This window comes from Heloderma suspectum, chromosome 4 (genome assembly GCF_057233095.1).
Source record: "Heloderma suspectum isolate Gila_16-S chromosome 4, 16-S_ref, whole genome shotgun sequence".
In the NCBI taxonomy this organism is placed as follows: Eukaryota; Metazoa; Chordata; class Lepidosauria; order Squamata; family Helodermatidae; genus Heloderma; species Heloderma suspectum.
In genome coordinates, this window is record NC_139461.1 from 281,795,503 (window position 1) to 281,821,067 (window position 25,565).

Below are 25,565 nucleotides of genomic sequence, written 5' to 3' on the forward strand. Positions count from 1 at the left end.
TGAAGTCAAACTAGGCAATGTATCACGCCTTCTATTTCTAAGGTTCGAGTTTTGAGTGCCATTCAGGGTCCAGTGGGCCCTTGGCATATAGCTGCCAATGGGCCTGCAGCTCCTGCCCATTGCTGCCACCCACCACTGCCAAAGCCCACCAGCTACACAAGTCCCCTGCCCACTGGCCACCACTGAAGCCTGCCAGCCAGCTGCCAAAACCACCAACCAGCTAACATTCCCTCCATTTTGTTTTTACTGTAGCTCCTCTTCTCTCCTCACCCAGACAGCCTGCTCACTAGCAAAGTGCCATGGGGCCTAGCCAGCTGAGCCTGCAGGGACGCTATTTTCATTTTTTTTAAAGTTACGTGTTGAGTAGCAGAGACCTGAACCAGCCAGATGCTGCATTTGGGGGGATATGGCCCATTGGGGCAAAAGGCAGTGTTTATGCCACTCCTGTACCCTCATTGGTCATGTCCCTGCCAAGGCAGTATGTGATTGGTTCAAGTCGCTCCTACTCAAAGTGTAACTTAAAAAAAATTTTTTTGAATGGGGCCCCACAGGGCTTCCTGCCTGGCTCAGCTCTGGTGCCACATTTTGCCAGACAGGTGGGCAAACAAGAAGGCAGATGGTGGCAGCTGCTGAGGTAGGGGCAGGGATGGGCCCTTTTGAACCTCTAGGCCCTCAGCAGCTGCCCCCGGATGCCATGCTTGGTGCTATTGCTTATATAGCCAGAATTGTAACACCCAATCCCGGAAGGGAGGTACCTGTTGACGGTTGTGCATGGGTGGTACAGTTGAGGCTATGCAAGAAACAGCACTCACTATCTAAGCATCAGGAAATTTAAATACTGCTATTTAAAATCAAGAAAGTCTGATGAAATAGGAACCATCGACATAAATAATTCTGATTGCAAATTCTGAGGCTGTGGAAGCTCAGATTTTGGAATTTTCCATCGGGGGGTGTCTCCATGAGTGATTTACTCTCTGAGCTGGTTGTGTTCAGAGTTCATTAGGGATAGATGATGTTGTGGCCATCCAGCAGCCACCCTGGAGCTTATCAGGGAAAAACCAGATTTCCTGAGACTGCTTAAAGTCCAATTCTTTTCCTTAAGTCAGGTTCTCCCCAGTATAGTTGTTGTATGCCCCACCCCCCACATTTACCTTGGGTAGCTAGCCCTGCCATGACCCTGGTCAAGGGGTGTTTCCTGTCCCCTGTGTTTCCTAGCATAAATCAATTAGTGTCTGCTCAGAAGTAACTCCCATGGTGGTCAGTGAGGCTTGTCCCCTGAATGTGCACATCAGAATTTACACAGACCCCCCCCAATTGAAATTGCACATTTTAAAGCACTAATTCCTAAAAGCTTTCCCCAAGCTGTGATTCTGTGTTGTTTAGTTCATTGCTATTTGGAAGCAACTACTTCCACCTTTGATCATCTGATCTGATCCTGCACAGCATCAGGTTAGAAAGGGATCTGGTTTCCCCTTCCCTTGTTTCCCCTCCCTGTTCCTCAGTACAAAAATATGTGTGTCTACTCAAAAGTAACTCCCATTGTGGTCAATGAGGCTTGTTCCCGAAATGTGCACCGAGATACCCATGAATCGGGAATGGGGAGCCAAGGTGTGGAAAGGCTGGCTTAAAAGGAGAGGCAGCCCTAACTGCATGAATAAGTCATTTGAAACCTCTGACTACCTATTGACCACCACCCCCAGACTGCTCAAAATCTAGGCTAGTGTGAAAGGGTGCAATCACTGGGCTTTAGTCACATATTAGTCAGAGACTTTAGGTGACCTGGACCCTATATATTTGCAGGAAACATGCATTCAGCTTTCAAGAGGCTATTGCATACCTCCCAAAGTCCAAGTAGCTTGAATCCACTACTAGATATTGTGGTAATAGAGAGAAGAAGCCTTTGTACACTAAAACAGCTTGACAACTTCCATCTAATCACCTTGGCAGCAGATTCTGTGAAAGCAGCAAGAGGTGAGTGAATCAAGATCTGCTTATATGTCCTCAGAAGCACCACAGTTTCTTATTTTTAAACATCACAGTTTTGAGCATAGTTTATTCCTGAGGTGTCGGGTAACAGTGTTATTTGCTCTAGCTCATCCAATCTCACAACAGGCTTACGAGGTGGGCCACTATTGCTGCCGTTTGACAGATGGAGAGCTGTCAGCAGGTGTTGATCCATCACAAGTCACTAAATGGCCAATGGATCAATTTTATTTTATTTTTTGATGATGTACACTAATTTCTATCAAAGCTCATGGTTTAAGCGTACCTAACTTTGTGCTGAATTTGTGACCAGCATCTGTAGAGCAAAAGTTATGAGCTTATCCTTCTGTCTGAACTTCGGGCATCTCTTACTTTGACTCTTCATCACCAATTGCTTAAGCCAGGAGTGGGCAGAAGGTAGATCTGAATCTACTGGTAAATCTCTGGGAGATTTGCAGTAGATCAGCAAGGATTTCTGACTCTCAATTGTTTAACTATAGCAGCAACAAAATAACTGCCTCCCCTTTCTTCCCCAAATTATAAACTTTTTGTTTTGAATGTTGTACTATACTGCTCTGTAGAGCCAGAATGCTGCATCCAGGCTGGTAATGGGAGTGGCTTATCACCAGCAGCATATTACACCTATGCTGAGGGAGTTGCACTGGATGCCCATACGCTACCACGCCAGGTTTTGGTACTTACATGAAGTCCTAAACAACTGAGGACCAGGATATCTAAGAAACCACCTGACCTCCTGTGTGTCTGTGCGGATGCTGTGCGGACGCTGCAGGAGATATTCTCCTGGTGGTGCTTAGGATAGAGAAGGCCTGATCTATTATGGTTTGGAATAGGGCCTTTAGTATTATGGCACCCACTCTCTGGAATTCTGTCCCAGTACAATTTACACAGCACCAACCCTTTTGGGTTTTCAGCATCTATTGAAAACTTACTTGTTTCAACAAGCTTTCTCAGAAACGTTATTTCCTTTTTACCCTCTTATAGTTGTCTGTTCTCAGCTTTTTGTATGGTATTTTATTATGGTTTTATTATGTATTGTTGTATATCGCTTAGACTTTTTTAAAAAATGTAAGTGATTAATAAAAGGTTGTTAAATAAATGAATAGATACAAATTAATCAAGGGGCAGGGAACTTCCCTGAACAGTCTATTCATTCTCCAGAACCAACCTATTGTTTCCTTTGCTTTAACCCTTTTTGAGTCCAGCCTCTGAAACCTCTAGCTCTTTGTACCCTTTGTTTTAAACCCTATAACTATCTTGGAGTTTGGGCAGTTGCTATTCATTCATTTTGCTTGAGCATCCCTCATGTTGGTGTGTCCCAGCTCTGAGAATAATCCAGGGTCCGATTGGCTTTAATGTTGTTCCTTGTGACTCTCTCCTAGCACAGTTCTTTGCTCTGCTCTGGTGACAATCCCATGTTTCCAGGCCCAGAGTTCCCCTTGTACATAAGAACATGAAAGCCATGCTGGATCATACCAAGGATCCATCTAGTCCAGCATTCTGTCCCAGCTGTCAACTGGGAACCCACAAGCAGGACACAAGTGCAACAGCATCCTCCCACCCATGTTCCCCAGCAACTGGTGTATTTAGGCATACTGCCTCTGATACTGGAGGGAGCACATAGCCATCAGGACTAATAGCCATTGATAGCCTTCTCCTCCAGGAATTTGTCTAACCCCATTTTAAAGCCATCCAAATTGGTGGCCATCATTACATCCTGTGGCAACGAATTCCATAGTTTAACTATGCACTGTGTGAAGAAGTACTTCCTTTTATCTGTCCTGAATCTTCTACCCATCAGCTTCATGCGATGACCCCAGGTTCTTATATTATGAGAGAGGGAGAAAAATGGCTCCCTATACTTTCTGACCAAATCACCTTACTGCTGCATTTGCCTAGAGAGATCCATTACCTTGTACACCCACAGAGAGAGTTTATCAACCCTAGTAACACACCCATTGAGTCCCAAAGCTGGATTCCATATTGGCAGGAATGCAGTTTGACCTGCAGGGCCATGAGCATTTGAGCTGGTTTCTCCATTTTTGAAGTAGCTATTTCCCATTTGTAAGAGCATGGTGCATAAATCCACTGTGAATGCAGCACACTTCTGGTTAAAGGCCCCCTTAGGCCCGCGTTGGCCTTTACATGTGTACACACGTGAGTTGCATGGCCATGTAAATGAGGACATGCAGCAACGTAATCACTGCCCTTCCTCCAAGGAAGGCGAGGTGGTACACACAAGAGCCATCTGAACATCTTGGGGGCACCCAGGCACATCCTCTTCTATTATGATTCCTCCTTTGGAAGACAGCTTGTTATAGCGGGGAGTGATTTGAGTAAAGGCCTGGTGGCCTCTTTTCTTTGTGACACTGAGGAGTCCTGCATGCTGCTCTGAAAAAACAACTGAAGGATGAGACGCCATCTTATTTTCCAATCTGAGATTTGAGTCACACAGAATATCTAGGTAGAGATCCCTCCACGCAAATGGAAGCATATGATGCAATTGTGCCTACACTGCTTCTGAGTTTCCTGGGTGAGCAATGCTAATCTTCTGAGGACAGCTGGTACTTTTGATCTGCAGCCAGCCTTTCTGGAGAAGTGTTGAGAAAAGACAAGAGTGGGAAAGTGGCCTTCAGGATATGTTCGAAAACTTAGCCTGCATGTTTATCCATGACATGGCAAACGCTGGCCTCTGGGTGCTCACTAAGATGCCAAGAACCCAGTGAAACTGGATTGAGCTAGGAGTTAGATGAGAATGAAGAGGCTTGCATTCTAGCAAAAGGATTTCACCATCTATTGACTAAAAAAAAGCTATCTTTTTGTAGGAAGGTTGCCATGAGTCCACTACTTCATTACCACATTAAGCGAAGGAGTTGCTATAACAAAATCTGAGAACAGGGAGAATAATCAAGTCTGCTTTTCCACCTTCTTTCTCCCAGCTACTGTTTGAATATATGCTTATCATAACTATTGCTGCCCAGTGGTGTCATGTGTACCAATAATTATGATAACAGTATGATAACGGCATAACTGCTATGTGTAGATTATGTGTGTTGTGCATTTGACTGGTCACTTCCCAAACAGTATATTTAAATGCTTGAAAGCAGTCATAACATATAGAATAAAGAATAGGCAACACTCTGTTCATCTATTTTGAAAATATTGTGTGTTTTGTCTTTTAAAAGTTGTGCAGATATAGTGGATTAAAGTGCTTTAAGAACAAATAATAACAACTAAATATAAATACCCTTTTTATTGCAAATGCTGTACAAATCAGTATGGATGCTGAAATCTCAATGATCAGTTGAATACAGCTGTATCTGGAAATCATATAAGGATGCAGGCTAAGGAAACAAATGGAAATGTAAGGGTCACCTGGGTTATACTTTGCATTAAAAAAGAATCACATTTTTGTTTTAAAAGTATGTTATGATTGCAATAGCACCCCACCCATTCATGTTCCCCAGCAACAGGTATACATAGGCATACTGCTTCTGACTGATAGCCTTATCCTCCATTAATCCATCTAATCCCCCTTTTAAAGCCACCCAAATTGGTGGACATCCCTCCACCATGTAGTGGCAATTTCCATAGTTTAATTTGTGCTGTGTGAAGAAGTATTTCCTTTTATCAGTCCTGAATCTCTCACCAATCAACTTCATGTGATGACCCTGGGTTCTACCATTATGGGAGAGGGACAAAAATGTCTCCTTATCCACTTTCTCCACACCATACATAATTTTGTACCCCTCTATCATGTCTCCCCTTACTTGCTTTTTTTCTAAGCTAAGCAGTCCCAAACACTGTAAACTTTCCTTAGAGGGGAATTGCTCCAGCCCCCTAATTGCCCTTTTCTGCACCTTTTCCAACTCTACAATATCCTTTTTTAAGTGTGGTGATCAGAACTGTATACAGTATTCCAAGTCTGGTCACACCATAGATTTATATAAGGGCAGTATGATATTGGCAGTTTTATTTTCGATTTCTTTCCTAATTACGCCTAAGACGCCTTTTTCACAGCAGCCACACACTGACATTTTCATCAAGCTATCCACAACTCCAAGATCTCTTTCTTGGTCAGTCACCCCTAGCTCAGATCCCATCAGCGTACACCTGAAGCTGGACAGAGACCCAGGAAGGTGCATTATACCACGTATGGACCATTGGTCCATCTAGCCCAGCACTGTCTTCACTGACTGGCAGCGGCTCTCCAGGGTTTCAGGCAGCAGTTTTTCCAACCCTACCTGGAGACGCCAGGTAGGGTTGAACCTTGAAGCTTCTGCATGCAAAGCAGGTGATCAACAACTGAGCTAGAGCCCCTCCCCTAAACATGTATAGGATTATACTTTTCTTCGGCCTTCTGGTACGCACACCAAGAGCATTCCAGCTGATGCATGGCATTTTATTTAACATCTCACTTGATATGATCTGGAGCTGAACCCTAGGAGTTTGAAATGATGGGCTGTCAACTCCCAAAGGGCGAGAGGGCGCATGCTCCATTGCTTTTCGCTTGGCAACGGCCGCCAACCCTACCGAGTGGCTCGGCCCCTTTAAGAGCAGCGTGTCTCTCCCTCCCTCCCTCCCTCCCTCCTTTCGCCAGCCGGCTCTTGATTGGCTGCGCTGCCTTCCAAGAATGACTTCACGGCAGCCCCCGCCCTCGACGTGGGGCTGAATGAAGGGCCATTGAGACAGGAGCAGGCGCCCGCAAGGAGCGCAGCCTGGCGGCGGGGGAGCGGAGCGAGCCGAGCCAGACGCGCCTCTGTGGGCAGAGCCAAGGGCGCCCGGGGAGAGCAGGCGCAGCAGCACCGCCAGCAGCAGGTGGTTCTCTCGCGCTCATCCTTGGAGCAGCAGAAGCGCCCAGATTTCTTGGAGCTGCAAAGGCGGCGGCGGCGGCGGCATCCATTCCAACATCTGCATCAGAAGCAACACCAGCGTGTATCCGTCCCGCAGGGCAATAGCAGCTGCAGTACCTTTCAGCTTCTTCTTAGAACAGCAGCAGCAGCAGCAGCGGCTGGAAGAAACAGGTCGCCCGAGAGCATCCCTTAGCACAGCATCCCTTAGCACAGCATCCCTTAGCACAGCATCCTTTCTCCCCTGGGTACCACCAGCATCTTCCGCGCTCTTTCCATTCGCAACATCACCTTCTCTCTCTCTCTCTCTCTCTCTCTCTCCCCCCCTCCCCTCCCCAGAGTGTGGGTCTAAGCCCATTCTTCTCTTATTCACCCCCGATTCCTCACCTCACATTTCTACCTCCTCCATCCCATTTCTCACCCCCCCCCCCGAGGGCCCCGCACAGCAGCCAAGACGCCGCGAGCTGTGCTCCGAGTGAAGAATGGGGCGTCGAAGCTGGCCAAGCCGCAGGCTGCGGCCGAAGCCCCCGGCAGCGGCGCCCCCGGCTCTGGGCTTTTCATGGAGCGTTCGCAGAGTCGCCTGAGCCTGTCCGCTTCCTTCGAGGCCCTGGCCATTTACTTCCCCTGCATGAACAGCTTCGACGAGGAAGATGCGGGTAAGGCTTGGGCGGGGGGGGGGGCGGGGGGGGAGGGGACGCGCGTGGATCCAACCACAGTTTGTGGAGAGGGGAGAATGGAGAAATCAGGTGCAGATCCAACCGAGGAAGCAGCAAAGGGGTTAATAGCTGGAGTAAAGCAAAGGATAGGAGGTTTATATTGGAGAGAGTGAAAAACATACCTTGCAACCCCTTTTCATTAATAGTATATAGCAGCCTTCCTCCAACCTGGGGACCTCCAGATGTGTTGGACCACAAGTCCCATCATCCTCGGGGATGGTGGGGTTGTGGTCCAACACATCTGGGGGTTGTCAGGTTGAGGGGAAGGCTAGCTTACAGCATAGGTTGCATAGGATTACCAAGGACTTTTATCCCTCATGTCTGTCAACTCTCCTCTCCCAGGTGAGAATAAGAACAGGATGAATGGCAATAAGAGATGGTCTGAAGAAGGGTGTATAGATGGGGATGTGGGGTGAGGAAGGGCCACCCACCCCTTTGCATTGTAGTGTATATCGTGGTGCTAAGGAGCCGCTTCTGGGCGGTCTCCGCTACCTTCCACACTTCAGCCTCCCACCCATTTCCAGCTGTGGAAAAGATCATGAATGGAACTGAAGAGGGGGATGTTTTACATTTTTGTATGCTGCCAGTGATGGAGAGGCGACACACACATACATACACACACACACACACACACACACACACACTTTGGGAGCCTTTCTGCACCTCCCTGATGTGTGAAGGGCATGAATAAAACTAAAGGAGTTCGTTGTTGGGGGAGGAATTGCTGTAGATTGAATGTTGCATGGGCCAAGGACATTTGGGGGGGCAGGCAATGGAAAAAGGGGAGAGTGAGAGTTCAGTGATGTCAAAAGGAACCCCTGTGCAATGACTGGGTTCAATATATACACAGAGGTGAATGGATGGAGTGAGGTGGTAGATGAATGGGCCTGGGCTATTAGATGGAAATGTTGGACAACAGGCAGCTAAAGTTGCTGTGACTACTTCAAGTTGGGTGGGTAAGATGCTTGTTCTCTCTCTGTGTGGTTTTCACCTCTCACTCTTAGGCCATGTTTGGAGAGGTAGGAATCCCAATGCAGGTAGTGGCTGCTATTAGCCTCTAGGACATTGGAGTGAGGATGGCAAAATGGACCAGGTTTGGGATATCTGCATGGCTTTCAGCAGGACCCTGCAATCATGGATTCAGTGACTCAGTCCTTGCTTGACTCAGTATGAGCGGTTGATGACACCCCATTTAAACTGCCCGACTCCCTTTAGCAATCTGTCAGCTGCTGCCCACCACACATGTTTATCTATTGTGAGGCATACTGGGTTAGAATCCTGAATTAGTGTGCATGGGATTACAGGGGCATTCTTACACATAATCAAATGAACTCACTGCCTTTTGATGTACACTGAAGTCAATGTATTTATAAAAGCACGGTGCAAATCTTAATCATTCTGTAAAGCTTCTCAGCCTTCTGGATAAAGCGATGAAAGGAAAAAGTTGAAATATGACCAAAAAAGCTCTCTCTGATTGTACATTCTGTCCAAGCATTGCAAATGTCAGCACTGATCTTAGGAAGAAACACAAAATACCATCTTGGCTATTTGCACGGCTAGCCTCATTGCTCCAAGAATAAACATTCTGACCAAAATTAATTGATAAGACATAAAACATGTTCATTTTGTGGAGGTAGATCAGCTGAATACATTTCAAGGACATTTATGTGTGCAAGTTAAAAGTCACTTCCACTGAAGTCAGTGTCAAATGTATTGGTGCAATCCTATGCACATTTAGGCAGAAAAAAGTCCCACAACTCCCAAAATTCCCCAGCTTGCATGGCTGGATGGGGGATACTGGGAGTTGTAGAACTTTTTTTCTGTCTAAATATGCATAGGATTGCACCCTTAATTGGTTAAAATCAGTGGAGGTTGGCGGCTCCAATTTCGGTTGGGCCGTGATCCATAATGGGTTTTAGTCAGAACCAGAGAGAACTCTAAAGGAGCTATCCAGGGCACTGAACCCTATCCCCCAAATAGGGTTCAGCACCTTGGATAGCTCCTTCAGCATTCTGGCTGGTTCTGACCAAAATCCAGAATGGATTCACAGCCCCACCGAATCAGAGCCAGCAGCCTCCACTGGTTAAAATAGCATTATACTGGGACTAGATGAGCCTGAGCAATGAATCCTGTGACTAGTTGACTTTGAAAGGGAGGATCTTTTTTGCTGGGGGAGAGGAATGCACATCTTATTAGTCAATTAAAGTTAAATTAAAAAATGCAAACACTGAAGAGTGTACTGTTTGTGAAAATCACCAAATCATACTGCTCCCTCTTTGAAACTATGGTGAGGCCATTCTCCATCCTGCTATTCCTGAATGTGAGCTGGAAGAGGGAGAAAGCCAGTTATAGGGCCAGACCCATCTCTTACCTGTTTGACTGGAGGGTGGTCACTCATCTCATGTGCAGCAGCCGCACCACCTGGTGCAAAGCTGTGCTACCCATTATTGACATTATGAGAGGGGAAAAGCATTGGTAGATGTGCCTTGCTTTCCAGGCATACAAGTGTGCATCATCATCAGTTTATTATACCACTAGCAGTCACTACTGGTACAACTGCACTTAAGCTTATCGCTGTTGCTAGTAAATGAATATGTGTGTGCACACCAGTGTCCCTCTGTTGCCATTTGTCAGTACAGTTTGTCAATGGCCAGCCTTTCATGTCCTTACTGCTATTTTCACATTTGCTTTCCACTCCTACTCTCTACTCTTGGACCTGCTTGATGTGCTCTATGTTAAGAACATAAGCAGAGCCATGCAAGATCAGACCAAGGATCCATGTAGCCCAGCATTTTGTTTACACAATGGCCAACTAGCTGCCCATGATGAGAAAGAAACCCACAAGCAGGACATGAGTGCAAAAGAACCTTCTCATCCACGTTCCCCAGCAATTGGTGTACATAGGCATCCTGCCTCTGATAACGGAGACAGCGTATAACCATCAGGACTAGTAGCCACTGATAGCCTTCTCCTCCAGGAATTTGTCTAACCCCCTTTTAAAGCCATCCAACTTGGTGGCCATCACTACATCTTGTGGTAGCAAATTCCATAGTTTAACTCTGTGCTGTGTAAAGAAGTACTTCCAATCATCTGTCCTGAATCTCCCACCCATCAGCTTCATGCAATGACCCCAGGTTCTAGTATTATGAGAGGGAGAAAAATGTCTCCCTGTCCACTCTCTCCACACCATTCACCATGTTGTTTGCATCCCTGTACCCATATGCTAATAACTTTTCACAGTGTGAGTCTGTATGTGTGTGAGTGTGATTGAGTTAGAATCAGTGGCGGGTATGCAATATCAGAGAAAGTTAACAGAAACAAACAAATCAGCAAGAGGTATATATCACTAGGGGATAATTGATGCTTATTTGATGGCTGACTTGGTGGAAATGCACACACATAGCTTTATTTTAAGAAAAGGGAAGTTGTAGAAAAAAATCTTAAGTAGTGGAAGAAGGGCAGCTGAGTAATGCCCTAGATTAGGGATGTTGTAGAACATCTACACAAACAAATAGGCACAAGGGACGCTGTGCTAAGGTTAAGCATCTGCTTAAAATCTGGACATGGAGCATTAATCAAGACAGGACATGGTTTGGCATGCGGATAGCATATGTCATTTGTGGCACATACAGGTGCAAACCATTTGCAAAATAATTAGTTTAGATGTGGCCTGATTCTCTTCACTGAGTTTTTAAGCAGTTGAATTCAAACACTCACAAATGCCAACAGGAATAATTTGTAGCCCAAAAGATGAAAACATTCAGTTTTGGACAGAATATCTAACTATTTTCTGAGCTGATCTTTCAAATATGTATTACTGCCCCCTTCAGTTAATCCTAAAGGATTATATAGGCCTGAACAGAATAGTTTGGAGTGTGCCTGCAGTTGGGTAGTTCAGTTGATCAAAATTGTTATTGCAAACTGGTACTATTAATGTGAGAAAACCAGTGTGATGTAGTGGAGAGAAGATTGAATTTAGATCTGGGTTCAATACCGATGAACCTAGTTTAGTGATTGGCCCAAGGTCACCTTATGTCAACCTAACCTACCTCATGATGGTTTTTGCCTTTTCAAACTAAATGAGTTGAAATTAATTAGAAGTTTCTCTCTCTCTCTCTCTGGTTTACTTTCCTTTTGTCTTGAAAGGAAATTGGAAGTGAATTGCAGAGGTGAAGGGGTAACCATGTACATTTCATTTAAAATAGTAGTTTAGTCTCCTAGATACTTCATTTGTAGGAGGGGAAAAGTGAAATTGATTGTGAGGGAGTGAAATTGACAAGGCTTTGCTTCTTCACTTCTGTAATCAGCCCCTTACAGTTTCTAGGTAAAAAGGTTGCTGTCTCCTTCCATGGAGCAGAAGCTCTTAAGGAGAACCTATGAAGCTTCCTTATAGTTAGTCAGAATTTTGATCTATTTAGCTCAGGATGGTCTAATCTGACTTGCAGGAAATTTCCAGGTCTTGGTCAGAAGAGTCTTCTGAGAGAAAAGGAGGGGGCAGTCAAAGTTCACCCAGCAGAAGTGGCTGGTGGGAACGCTAAGATAAGAGGAGAGTGAGTTTTCTCCTTCCTGGAGCAGCAGCAAAATGGTAGCATGGGTTTTTTTCCCAGTGAAAGGGGTGACCAGTTGACGTAGGCAGCCTAGGTAAGGGCCATTAGTCCTTCTGGCTACTGGTCCATGTGCTAGCTCCAGTAGCAGGGGCAATATGCTTAAGTACACCAGTTGCTGGAGAACATGGGTGCGAGGGTGCTGTTGTACTCATGTCCAGTTTGTGGGTTGCCCATCAACAGCTGGTTGGCCACTGTGTGAAAAGAATGCTGGACTGGATGACCCTTGGTCTGATCCAGCATGGCTCTTCTTATGTTCTTATAAGTGAAGTTTTCCAGTATATTTATCCCTTCTGAAGAAGGCGATAGCATGATGTGGGTGCCACATACTGTGCAGTTAAGGCTGAATCAGATCAGCACTTGTACTGCTTGAAGAAAATAATCACTTTATGTCTCCTGACATGTTGCAGATTACATCACTCCACCTCCACCCACCTTATATCCAGGCATTTCTAATCAGGACAAAAAGCAAGGCTGTTGTGTCCAGATACAGTGAAGCATTCTACTATGAGTGTTCTACTGTTAGTATTTGCATGAACCAAAGACTAACACTTTGAATGTAAGGTTGTGCAAGAACAAATGTGCAAAAAGTGATTGAGAAGTCTTTGGTTTTCCTTCTTATTTATTTATTCATTCATTCAGTCATTCATTTCATTTCATTTCTATACTGCCCAATAGCCGAAGCTCTCTGGGCAGTTCACAAAAATTAAAACCAAACAGCACACAATAAAACCATTTAAAATATATAGAACATTAAAACCACAATATAACAATACAACCACAATAAAACCTAGCAGCGGTGCAGGAATTTAAAATACAGGTTTAAAACAGCAAAGCTAAAAGTCTAGAAAGCTAAAATGCTAAAATGCCTGGGAAAATAAAAAGGTCTTCACCTGGCACCAGAAGGAATGCAGTGTAGGTGCCAGGTGAACCTCACTAGGGAGCTCATTCCACAGCCGGGGTGCCACAGCAGAAAAAGCCCTCCTCCTAGTAGCCACCCATCTCACTTCCTTTGGCAGAGGCTCACAGAGAAGGGCCACTGAGGATGATCTTAAGGTCTTGGCAGGCACATATGGGAGGAGGCGATCCTTCAGATAACCTGGTCCCAAGCCGTTAAGGGCTTTAAATGTTAATACCAGCACTTTGAATCGGGCTCAGAAATGGACTGGCAGCCAGTGCAGCTGAAAAAGTACCTTTCCTTCTTCACAAAGGCTTGGAATTCTACATTGCATCCTTAGTACAATAAATACTTTTGTGTGGAAAAGATGAAAGCCATTCTGGTGATTTACTCTAAAATTCATATATTCTTTTACAACATTGGTGATATTCAAGATTTTCAGGCTAGATCAGGAGTCCGCAATCTTTTGAGTTGGTGGGCAAATTTGGAATTTTGGGAGAGTGTCATGGGCACTCTCTCAAAATGGCTGCAATGGGGGGATTGCCCATTCATAAAATGTCTGCCATAGTGGGCATGGATGACCACAAAACAACCACTTCCCAGAAAGCAAACTGAGAGGAAAAGAAAAGTAACTAGCCCAAAAATCTAAGTACAAGTCAGAGGTGGGCTCTGAGCTCCAAAACGCAAAACCACTCTTCTGAACGCAAATAAAGATGGCACTGGAAGGTAGCCCTTCACTTTGCAGTGTGCCAGCCTCTCAGGTTTTTTGTTTTTTTTTTACGAATTTATAAACTGTTTTTAAATTAAAAGTATATGAAGAATTAAATAGGGTAGAGAGCCTGGTGGGTGCTAAGAGAGGTGTCTCCATGACACCATGTTGGAGACGCCAGGACTGGATCAAACTGCAGGCTTCTGTTAAAATGAAAACCTGGCACACACCCTGGCAAGCCTGGCACAAGAATATGAATGTTACATTTGATCTGCAGAAGTTGCCCACTGCATGTACTTGGGGCAAAATCAAGTGCCCCGGGCTGGGAGAAGAATAACAATGGAAATTATAAGGAGTGGAGTTCTCTCACCACTTACTAGTTAAGGATATTTATCTCCTGGTTCCTGAACTGTTCTTCTAAAGGCAGGAAGTAGTCTGGTTATCTGTGGGGGAGTCTACAGATGACATTATCTACAGAACATGATGAATTCAACACACATATACCCAATCAAATGGACCCTAGCAACCACTGTAGGCACCATCATAATGAGCTCAAATTGGTTGCAGGCTTTTATCCATACATTTTGCCTGGTGGGGACCATTGTAACCTAACATGAAAGAACAAAAGCCTATATAAAATTAAAGTTAATTTATGAAATAATTGTAATTTTTTGAAGTGCCATGGAAACCAGGAGGAAGTTTCTTGCTTACTGAGGAACTGGGTTGAACACTGCCTATATATTTTCCTTGACTATGCTAAATCCTTTGATTGTGTGGATCACAACAAACTGTGGCAAAGTCTTAAAGAGATGGGAGTACCAGGCCACCTTACCTGTCTCCTGAAAAACCTGTATGAGGGTCAAGAAGCAACAGTAAGAACCGGACATGGAACAACCAATTGGTTCAAAATTAGGAAAGGAGTACACCAAGGCGGTATATTGTTACCCTTCTTATTTAATTTATATGCAGAGTACATCATGAGAAATGCCGGGTTGGATGAATCACAGGTCAGAATTAAGATTGCCGGGAGAATTATCAACAACCTCAGATACGCAGACGATACCACCCTAATGGCAGAAAGTGAAGAGGATCTCAAGAGCCTCTTGTTGAGGGTGAAAGTGGAGAGTGCAAAAGCTGGTTTGAAACTCAACATTAAAAAAACTAAGATCATGGCATCTGGCCCCATCATTTCCTGGCATATAGAAGGGGAAGAAATGGAAGCAGTGACAGATTTTACTTTCTTGGGCTCCAAGATCACTGCAGACGGTGACTGTAGCCGTGAAATTAAAAGACGCTTGCTCCTTGGGAGGAAAGCTATGGCAAACCTAGACAGCATAGTAAGAAGCAGAGACATCACCTTGCTGACAAAGGTTCATATAATCAAAGCTATGGTTTTCCCAGTAGTAATGTATGGCTGTGAGAGCTGGACTATAAGGAAGGCTGAGCGCCGAAGAATTGATGCTTTCGAACTGTGGTGCTGGAGAAGACTCTTATGAGTCCCCTGGACTGCAAGGAGGTCAAATCAGTCAATCCTAAAGGAAATCAACCCTGAGTACTCATTGGAAAGACAGATAGTGAAGCTGAAGCTCAAATATTTTGGCCACCTAATGCGAAGAGAAAACTCCCTGGAAAAGACCCTGATGCTGGGAAAGATTGAAGGCAAAAGGAGAAGGGGACAGCAGAGGATGAGATGGCTAGACAGCATCACCGATGCGATGAATATGAACTTGAGCACACTCTGGGAGAGAGTGGAGGACAGGAAGGCCTGGCGTGCTATGGTCCATGGGGTCATGAAGAGTCAGACACGACTTAACGACTGAACAACAACAACAACATGTTTTCCCCATTACCTTTATAAATAAAAGCCCTAGAGACTTTTCAAAAATGAAAGCAGAAAATTCTGGGTATGAAGCTGTAATATTCCTGAGGGGCCAGGCTGCTGCAGTGGCTGTTGCCCCTCATGATTTAGTGCTAACCTTCAGAAGAGCTAATCATGACCTCAAAAGGTAACTAGATTTTTGGGAGAGGGCTTACAAAACAATGTCTTGCTGATTGGTTCTCCCCAACCCACAATAACTCCGTTCCTTAAATTTCCTCCATTGTCCATTTCCTTGGCATCATTTTTTGACCTTACACTGCCATTTTTTGGTGAGCGATTGCGTTTGCAAATCTGTCATACAGATGCACTGGTATTGTTCCAGTGTTGCAGTTTCTCCGTTGCCTTGCATGTGATGAAATGGAAACAGTGTGTACCTAAACCTATGCCATGCTGTACGGGGGCTTTTAGGAAAGTCAGACTTTCTGGAGAAGGAAGTGATTTCATAGCTGAGTAAACCTCACAAATCCATCTCATAACTTCTATCTCTGTCAAGTCAAGAGCATAAATCTTGGCGAGTCCTTCTTGCATCTCCTTGAAGATGCCCAGCTATCATCAGCAGGACAGGATTAAAAATGACATGGTTAGCTAAGAGTGGGTTCTGAGCCAAATTGGACCCCTTCTTTGAAGGCTGAGCAGTCATTCTCATTTATGCTGGACATATCATCCAGACTTTAAAGCAATCTGGGTATTCATTCTTCATGCAGCAAAGCTACCCACCTCATGTTTTTTATCCCTTCTATTGCATCTAGAAGGGCATTGTCACTGGAAAGACTTGCAATATCCTGGGTAAAATGCAGTTGGAGGTAGCTTTTATCCTGTGGGAAAGCCCTAAGACTCTTCTCAAGGGCTAATGGAACAAAGTACTGTAGCAGTATTGCCAATAATAAATATTTATATAGACACTTTAAAATACACTCAGCACTCCTAGAGTCGGTAGATAAAATAAGAAGGGGAATGAAGGGAAAACTAAAGGGGAAATAAGGGTGCAACTCTATGCGTGTTAACTTCCAGGGCATCGCACACCCCCAAAGCCTCTCCAACCTCTCCCTCCTCCTCCTGTGCTCACCGGTGCGCCTCCCCCCACCTTTCCGCATCCACTCGCCTTCCTCCTCCCTCCCTTGTCCTCCTGCCCCTCCACTGAGCATTCAGAAGTTGATACGTTTTGGAGACAGCCTGTCTGGAGTGCTCAGGCATTAAGTAGAGCTCCGAATATATGAGGTGGAGGAGGCGCTTCGTGGTGGGGGCACTTCACCCCAGGGCGCCTCGGTACTGCTCTGACCCACCTCGTAACACAAGGATTTTGCTCTGAATAAGCCTGCTTCGCCTCGTTATTCAGGCTTTGTAACAAGGCGGTGCACAGCCCTAGTAAAAACAATGAAATGAATGACTCTCACTAGAAAAAACATAAGAACTTCAAAGAGGCCACAGATCCGCATAACATTTCCATGTGCTACTTTATATGAATAGATGCAAATTGGGGGGAAAAATACCAGAATTTAAATAGGAATATTATACACTTCACCATAGTGGGGAAGACTGTGACCCAGTGAACTGTGGGCCTGCTCAATCTGCTGTCCAAGTGCTCGCTATGGGTGGCAACTTCAAGGCCCCTGCTGCCAGTGGAGGCTGGTGGCTCCAATTTCAGTAGAGCTGTGATTCCATTCTGGGTTTTAGCCAGAACCAGCCACAACCCTAAAGACCCATCTAAGGTGCTGGGAACAGGGTTCAGCACCTTTGATAGCTCCTTTAGAGTTCTGGCTAGTTCTGACTGAAACGCAGAATGGAATTACAGCCCCACTGAAATTGGAGCCACCCGCCTCCACTGACTGCTGCTCTCCCTTCTTATCTTTGGACCAGACTGGGAGAGGACAGCCCTTCAAATACTGTCTTCTTACAGCCCTTCAAATGGAGGACTGTCCTCTGTAAAGTAGGACACACAGCTACCCTATTTTATTTTATTTATTATTTTATTGCATATATCCCACCTTTTTTCCTCTTGCAAGGAACCCAAGGTGGCTTACATGATCCTCCTCCTCTCCATTTTATCCTCACAACAACAACAACCCTATGAGGTAGGTTGGGCTGAGAGTCTGTGACTGGCCCAAAGTCACCCAGTGAGCTTCCATGGCCGGGTGGGGACTAGAACCCGGATCTCCCAGCTCCCAGTCCAACACTATCACCACTACATTACACTGGCTACCCTAATGTCTCTCTCTCTTTTACTGGCCTGAATCTGGAGTTTGCTGTGGGGATTGTTCCAGCAAAGTAATTTGAGAACTGGGATGTAAGCCAGCATTTCAACTGATCTGTATGGGGAGATCTTTCACAATGGGTACCTACCTATCTAGAAGTAGCCATTTGCATGAAGGCTAGGAAACATTTTAACCTACACAGTTTGGGCTTTAGATACCTGAAGAACCACCTCCCCTTATATACCTTTTCCAACATATCTAGAGAGCCCCAGGTTGAGGAAGGTTTTTCTATCGGTCAGCCTTTTGTGATATCTGTATTTTATTATTTTTATTTATACATCCCCTCAAGCTTTCATTGAGCAGAGGAGTGATTCAAAAACACACTAAATAAATAAATAAAACCTTTTTTTAAAGCATTGTGGTCTTGTATAAGGCAGCTTCCTAGGCTGTTATCCCTAAGGATTATACCAGGTGGTCTGCAATCAATGTTAAAAAGACAAATGTAAAAAAGACAAATCCCAGTATGGCTGATCCAGGATCCTAAGACACCACTCACACAACTGGGCTCAGCATCTGTGCGTACAGTGAGTGCACATGTGGTGGGATGCAGCGAGTTCTGCACCTTGCTATACATGTGTTTGTGGGCATGTCTGCACTGTTTCCACATATGTATAAGTGTATGCATGTAAGCAGTTCACATCATTGGAAACCCTGCTCATGATCTCATGGAGCTTTGCCTACACACATCAATGTGTTGCAGTTGTGCCTACAAATGCTTGTCATCTGCCACTCTGTGAACATTTCTTGTACATGCAGAGGACAAACCCTGTTACATGAATGGGGCTACTGACACAAGACTGGCAGCATATGTAGAGAATCCCAGTTGACACAGTAAAAGTCAACTCAGCTCAGGGAAAAAACAACTAGATCTTTTCGGGGAGCCCCTTCCTCCATCTGCTCTTCCAGGATAAAATTGCTTTGGATAAGGAGTTTTGGTGGCTGCAGCAATGCAACATTATGAACAATATTAAGATTGCAGGGATACTTTGACAGCCCTGTGAGAAGGTAGGCCTGTCCAAGGAGCATATTCATACTGCGGACTAGTTTTGCAGTCATTCCCTCTTCCCAGGAAATACTGGAAATTGCCGTTTTTGTGAGCTCCATACTCCCTCAGAGTTCCTAGCATCTTCAACAAACTATAGTTCCCAGAATTCTTTGGAGGAAACCATGACTATTATAGCGGTTCTTGTAATATAGATAGAGTGAATATGAAAAGATCCTAAAATTCATATGTTAAAGTAAATGTTTATATAGTATTAGTGCACATTTTGAGGTGAGGGTACAGGGCAATGAGGGTGGTAATACAATTCGTATTGTAATTATAAGCATAGAAATACTTTATTTCAAATGGCTTTTCAACATTGCCCCATTGATGCTATTAAAATCCTGTGATATATGCGCCACAGCTGTACAAAATGTGTGTGGATATTTTTTATTCTCTCATGTTTATTAATAATCCATTATCCTTGGGGATCTGTGGGACCCCAGTCATATGCATGCTTTCCTTCAAAGAAAGGAAGTCCATGATGCTACAAGGGGAATAAGTCTCCACCTTGGTATGAAGTAACACCCATTTCTTAAGAAGTAGCAAGCCATAGCTTACTGGAAAGCCAGTATGGTGCAGTAGTTAGAATGTTAGACTTGGATGAAGGAGAGCCAGGATATAATTCCTGCTCAGCCATAAAACAACTGGGTGCCCTTGGGGCCTACGCTCACTTACTGACCTGTTTTGCATGTCATGGTAAGCCACTGTGGGTAAATTCACCTGCGGGGCTCCAAGATGGGTTCTTCTAGGGTTTTCCAAGGGTTGTTTAAATCTCAAATAACCCATGACACCTGGATTTGCGTGGCACAACAAGCAGCAGCGTGCCCCTGCTTGCATATTCAAAATGGTGGCCGGCACACATTTTGGCCCCCTGCAGGTGATTTAACCCATGGTGGTTTATCAAGATGTGGTAGGTTTGTTGTGAGTATAAAAGGAGGGCCCATGCATACCGCCCTGAGTTTATTGGAGGAAGGGTGACGTAACCTAGCTGGTTGTCTTCCCATATAAATAACCAAGTGACCCCTGAGATCTTCTGAGGAGGCCTTACTGGTTGTTCCATGGCCAACAGAATGTCACCAGGTAGTGTTGCATAAGCAGGCCTTCTCAGTGGTGGCCCAACCCACCCTCTGGAACACTTTCCCACAAGTAGTTCAAGAGTCTGAAATGGTGGCAAGCTTTAAATGCCTTTTGAAAACACACCTATTCATATAGACTTTCCCTGTGAGGGACTCTGTTACTACTCTGTTGTTATTGTTTAAGTATTGTCATGTGTTTAAATGTTTTAATTATTTCTAATTTTATCTTAGCCGTTATATTGTTATACTGTAAATGTGAACCACTTAGGGATTTTAATACATTAAGCGGTACAGAAGTATTTTATTAAATAAATACATAAATAAAATTAAAATGTAGTATTAATAATATTTTATAAACTGGTGAAAAGGCAGGCATGGAACCAATCCAGAATACCACGTAGATTGGGCTGGAAATCGAGTGTAACATTACGAACATGTCTGGAGATGGTATATACCTAAATATATTCTGGAGGTGAACCAGAAAGGAAGGCTATTGCCCTCTATAGGGATGTTGAAGAAATCCACAATGGATTCAGATGAGTTCAGATTTTTATGAATCTGACCTGCAGATTCTGCAGTTTTCCCCCCGTTTTTCCCCAAGTCATGTGGATTCTGCGGATTTGCAGACTTGGGGCGGGGGGGGGGGGTTGTGCAAAACTGCACTTGTGCTATTGTGCATTAATGCTATTGTGCATTAGCACTAATGTGCACTTGCGCTAATGCATATTTGTACATTTGTTCTTGTACATCCCTAAAAAAATCTGATTCTGTCAATGAGCAGATAATGGAATGCAAGATGCCTGACAATCCTCACAAGAAAGATCCATGCAACCCTCTCCCTCCATATCCTGCTTGTAACCTTCCCAGAGGCAGATAGTGTGTTAGTGTTGAACAGAGGGTTAAATCCAACATCATACTAGTGGAAGCTGGCTAGTGCAGCAGGACTTTCTCACTCTCTCCACCCCACTACAGCCCTCTGAAAATCTACAGTCTTCTGGAGCAGATTTTGAGGGCACAGAAGGTGCTATGGTAGGGGGAGGGGGAATTGCCCCCCATCCTGGTTTCACTGACAGAAGCAGTTCTGTCAATGGAATGATATCACTGGATCTAACCTGGCGTCTGATCCTCACCTAAGCATGCTAGGGGAATTCTCAGCCCTATAGCTAAGGTCTCCTCACTTCAGTCCAGCTCTAGGAAAAATAAACTTTAAAAGGAAGGCGCTTCGGACACATCAATACTGAAGAGACAGAATATAGCAAAATTTAGTGAAATGTTCGAAGAATACAAGGAGTAGCATAGCATCTGTGCAGTCTTGCACATGAGGAAGACGTAAGTGAGAATATCCCTTTTAAAATAGTACAGTCAAATGTATAAAAAGATTGTTTGGAAAGGTGGGGGAAAGGAAGAAAAAGGGAAGGCAACCATCACTCTTGCCCCCTCCATCCTTCACACAAAGAATTCCAAATAAGAATCAATCAAGTCAATCAAACTTAGCTAGTACATTCTACCTACTTGAGTAGAACTTTGGGTTTCAGAGCATATGCAGAATTCTTTCCAGAGGGTGTGGCCTGAGAGAGAGAAAGAGAAAGTGAGTGTATCTTTGGACTCCACCCCCACCCCCACCTTCATGTCCTTCACCATCCCCATTCTCTGTTCTCCATTGAAACTAACAAGGTATGGAGGAAGATTTGTTGTTTCACAGTCACAGATGCCTCATTGCTCTGTACTAGTGCAAGGGGGGAAAAAAAACCCTAAAGACTGTGAAATCGACAAGGATTTCCCCTGAGATCAGAGAGTAGGGGATGGTGAAGGAAATGCTGTGCCACAGTTGCTCAAGGTCATGGAAAAGAAAGAAGAACTGGGTAAGGGAGCTGTGCCTGTTAATAGTGACTCAAGAGATGCTTCCTTACAGGAAGGAGAGGTTAAAATTAGGCAGGGGTGGGGTTCATTCCCAAATGTGTACAACTGTGTCGGGGAAAATGGCAGGCAGGGGACTAAAAATGTGCCTGTAATAGGATGCATCTATTCACAGGTGACAAAAAAGGGTGATGTGCAATTGTCGACCTATCTTCCTGTAGAGCCATTAGGCTATCTAAAAACTGCTGCAGTTTTAAATGTGCTGGTATCTTGTAATTCGCAGCAACAACTGGAAAGAGGCTGAAAAGCGGTTTAAAGTGGCATGTGTGAAATCCCTCTGCTAATAGAGAGAAGGTGGGACTTCTCCCCAAAGATAATTTTTGTGCGGATCTTTTTACTGTCAATTTATTCTAAATGAATGGGTCCATGGATATGTTTCTGTCTAGGAGCAAATATTCTCCTGCCAATTGCAATCCATGTAAAATTAATTCTAATGCAACAGTTATTATCTCAAAACCATAGCTCTCCCAGCATAAAAACCCAGAAAAGAAATCCTTTGGTCTGTCAGGTTTCTACATTGGGAGAAGTCCTGAAATGCTTGTAGATCTGTGACATCTTCCATGTGTTATTTGATGAATGCGTGCATATGATTTTTTAAAAAAGAAATGTAGCTTTGTTGCACCAGTTGTTTGAAGAATAACTCATTTGCAGAGATTCTAGTCTAAGCAATGAATTATGTACTTCAGCTTCTGCTATCTGAGTTAGATGAAAAACAGTACATGTTCTGTGTTGAGTTTATTGGTCAACCAAAAAGATTTTGACCACTTATGATAACAAACATCTTAAAATAGTGTGACATGAAATGCAATGTAATGCTTAGCATTTGTATAGCACTTTAAAGTGTTCAAAGCATTTCGTGTGCATTTCACATGCATTATCTAGTTGTAATCCTTTCAACAACCCTGTAAGGTAAATTGGTATTATCCCCCATGTTGCAGATGGGGAGAGTGAGGTGGAGAGAGTAGTTTGCTTAAGGCTACCTAGAGAGTTCATGACAGTGGTGAAATTTGAACCAGGAACTTCCTGGTTTGTAGCTCATTCTCTTGGCCATTATGCTACACCAGCTCTCATATAAAATAAAATAACAATAAATCCTAACACAGACCATTGGCTTGACAATTGACCATTTGCACCTCCATGAAATCTTTCCTAAATTTCTGGGCCAGGACAGTGAATCTTTTCAGTTTTTACAGTCAAAAAGTAAAAACTTAATCTGTTCAGTATTATCTGCATCCCTGAACTAGGTTAGTAGCTGTCCCAGCAATTTCTTCCATGGCAAATTATAAATGGGGTAGTCTAGTGGACAGTGGCAAACATCTTCTAGTTTCTATGCACATTTTCGAATTAGAAACATCTGGAAATTAGCAGGACATTTAAACAGAATCTGCCATCTGACGGCTTTTAATTACCAACATTCTGATTCTGCTCATTGCAATCTTGATTTCTACTTGGTATTTCTGTCTTTGAAGTGTTGCCCTGGGCGGTTTAAAAAGACACACAACGAATTAACCAATTTGAATGGGAAGCATTATATTCTCCGAACAGCTGTTCGGCACTTTGGATGCTGCAACACAGCAAGCTTTGTTGCAGAATCACCAGCATTCATTTCAGTAGCATGACACAGGAATAGTGCTCCATTAAAGGCAATCTCTCACTGTATTAAAGGCTATGTTTCTTTATTGGAAGTTGTGCTTTATCTCTTGAATAAGAGAGGGAAGTGTGTATGTTACAGGTAAGTAGGCAAATGATCAGGTACAGAGCTGATGGCATAGCACTTAAATAGATATGTTGTTCGTGTACACAAACTGGACACTTAACAGCCATCTGTGCATTTGTTGAGGGGTACTATATCAGCAGATTTCTTGAGCTGCTGTGAGTTCTGAGCTGGGGAAAAGCTCTGTGGAAAGTGTTCTGGGTTAGGGAAAGAAAGGTACATTTTTCCTGTGAAGAAATGTGGAAAGACCATTTCCTGACTGTTAGAGCAATACGACAATGGAACCAATTACCAAGGGAGGTAGTGGGCTCTCCCAAACTGGAGGCATTCAAGAGAAGTCTGGACAGCCATCCATCAGGGATGCTCTGACCTGGATTCCTGCACTGAGCAGGGGGTTGGACTCAATGGCCTTGTAGGCCCCTTCCAACCCTACTATTCTATGATTCTATGACCATAGTTCAGTAACTGAGCACATGCACTGAATGCAGAAGGTCTCATGTTCAATCCCTGACATCTCCAGTTAAAAGAAAAGGATCAGGTAGTTGGTGATGGAAGGCATACAACACCCGAGAGAGCCACTGCCTGTCAGACTAGAGCAGCCTTCCCCAAACTGGTGCCCCCCACCCCCGATGTTTTGAACTGCAACACCCAGCATTCTTTATCATTAGCCATGCTGACTGGGGCTGATGGAAGTTAGAATCCAAAATGTCTGGTGGGCATCAGATTGGGAAAAGTTCTACTAGGCAATACTAGGGGTGGACGAAAGTCACTTACCTGTCCTCGAAGCTTGTTCGCGGTGGGGGGGAGGCGCTTCGCTGCTCCCCCCGTGAAGTTCAGGCCGGGGGGGGAGGCTTCCCACTGCGCCCGGCCGAAATTCAGGCCGGGGAGGAGGCGCCCCGCCTCGCCCGGCCGCGAACTCAAAAGTTTTTTTTTTTTTTTTTAACGCCCCCGTGATAGGCTACGTGACGATTAACGTAGCCTATCACGGCTAGATCTGCAAAGTCAGCCATGATAGGCTACGTTAATCGTCACGTAGCCTATCACGGGTGACTTTAAAAAAAAGAAAAAAAAAGCGCGTACACTAATGGCGGCCCCCATAGGGAGCCGCCATTCGCGTTCCTTATTTGGTCGCTGTAGTCTACGTAAAGATTTATGTAGACTACGGCGAAAATAAGGGCAACGCAAATAGCGTTACCCTTATTTTCGCCGTAGTCTACGTAAATCTTTACGTAGACTACAGCGACCAAATAAGGAACGCGAATGGCGGCTCCCTATGGGGGCCGCCATTATCCGTACGCGCTTTTTTTTTTTTTTAAGTCACCCGTGATAGGCTACGTGACGATTTACGTAGCCTATCATGGCTGACTTTGCAAATCTAGCCGTGATAGGCTACGTTAATCGTCACGTAGCCTATCACGGGGGCATTTTTGTTTTTTTTTCTTTGATTAGAATGGCGGCGGCGGCAGCCGGTCGAAAGACCGTCTGCCGCTCCCGCCCTGGACAAACACCCGCCGAACCGCCGGCCGGACCCGCCGCCGGGAGGGACATTCACCAAAGGTAAGTCCCGTCCCAGGGGGGGTGCGGGGGGTGGGGGGGCGGAGAATTCCTCCCCGAAACTTGTTCGGGGGGCCGAACACGTTGGCGCTCGGCCCCCCGAAGTTTCGGGGAGAAATTCTCCGCCATCCCTAGGCAATACTGACTGGGTAGATGGAGTAAAAATCTGATCTGTTATAAGCCAGGTTCCTATGAAGCCCTTTGCACAGGACGGGAAGCCTGCTGCCAAGGCCAGGGTGCTCCAGTGCTAGTCCCTGTCAGTTATGTGGACCAACATGAGACTGGAGCAGTAGAGACTGAACCTATTTGGGGGCTTGGGTTCAGCACCTTGGATAGCTGCTTTAGAGCTC

General features: G+C 44.7%; 1 protein-coding gene across 1 annotated transcript in view; it reads left to right on the forward strand.

The window, feature by feature from the left end:
- The first annotated feature begins 7,219 nt into the window (after positions 1-7,219).
- The window catches only part of RIMS4 (regulating synaptic membrane exocytosis 4), a 125,056-nt gene continuing 106,710 nt past the window's right edge, over positions 7,220-25,565 (forward strand). The window contains exon 1 of the mRNA XM_084848389.1: positions 7,220-7,507. Coding sequence (XP_084704515.1) covers positions 7,411-7,507 — 97 coding nt within the window. The 5' untranslated portion in view covers positions 7,220-7,410. The remainder of the gene's footprint in view (positions 7,508-25,565) is intronic.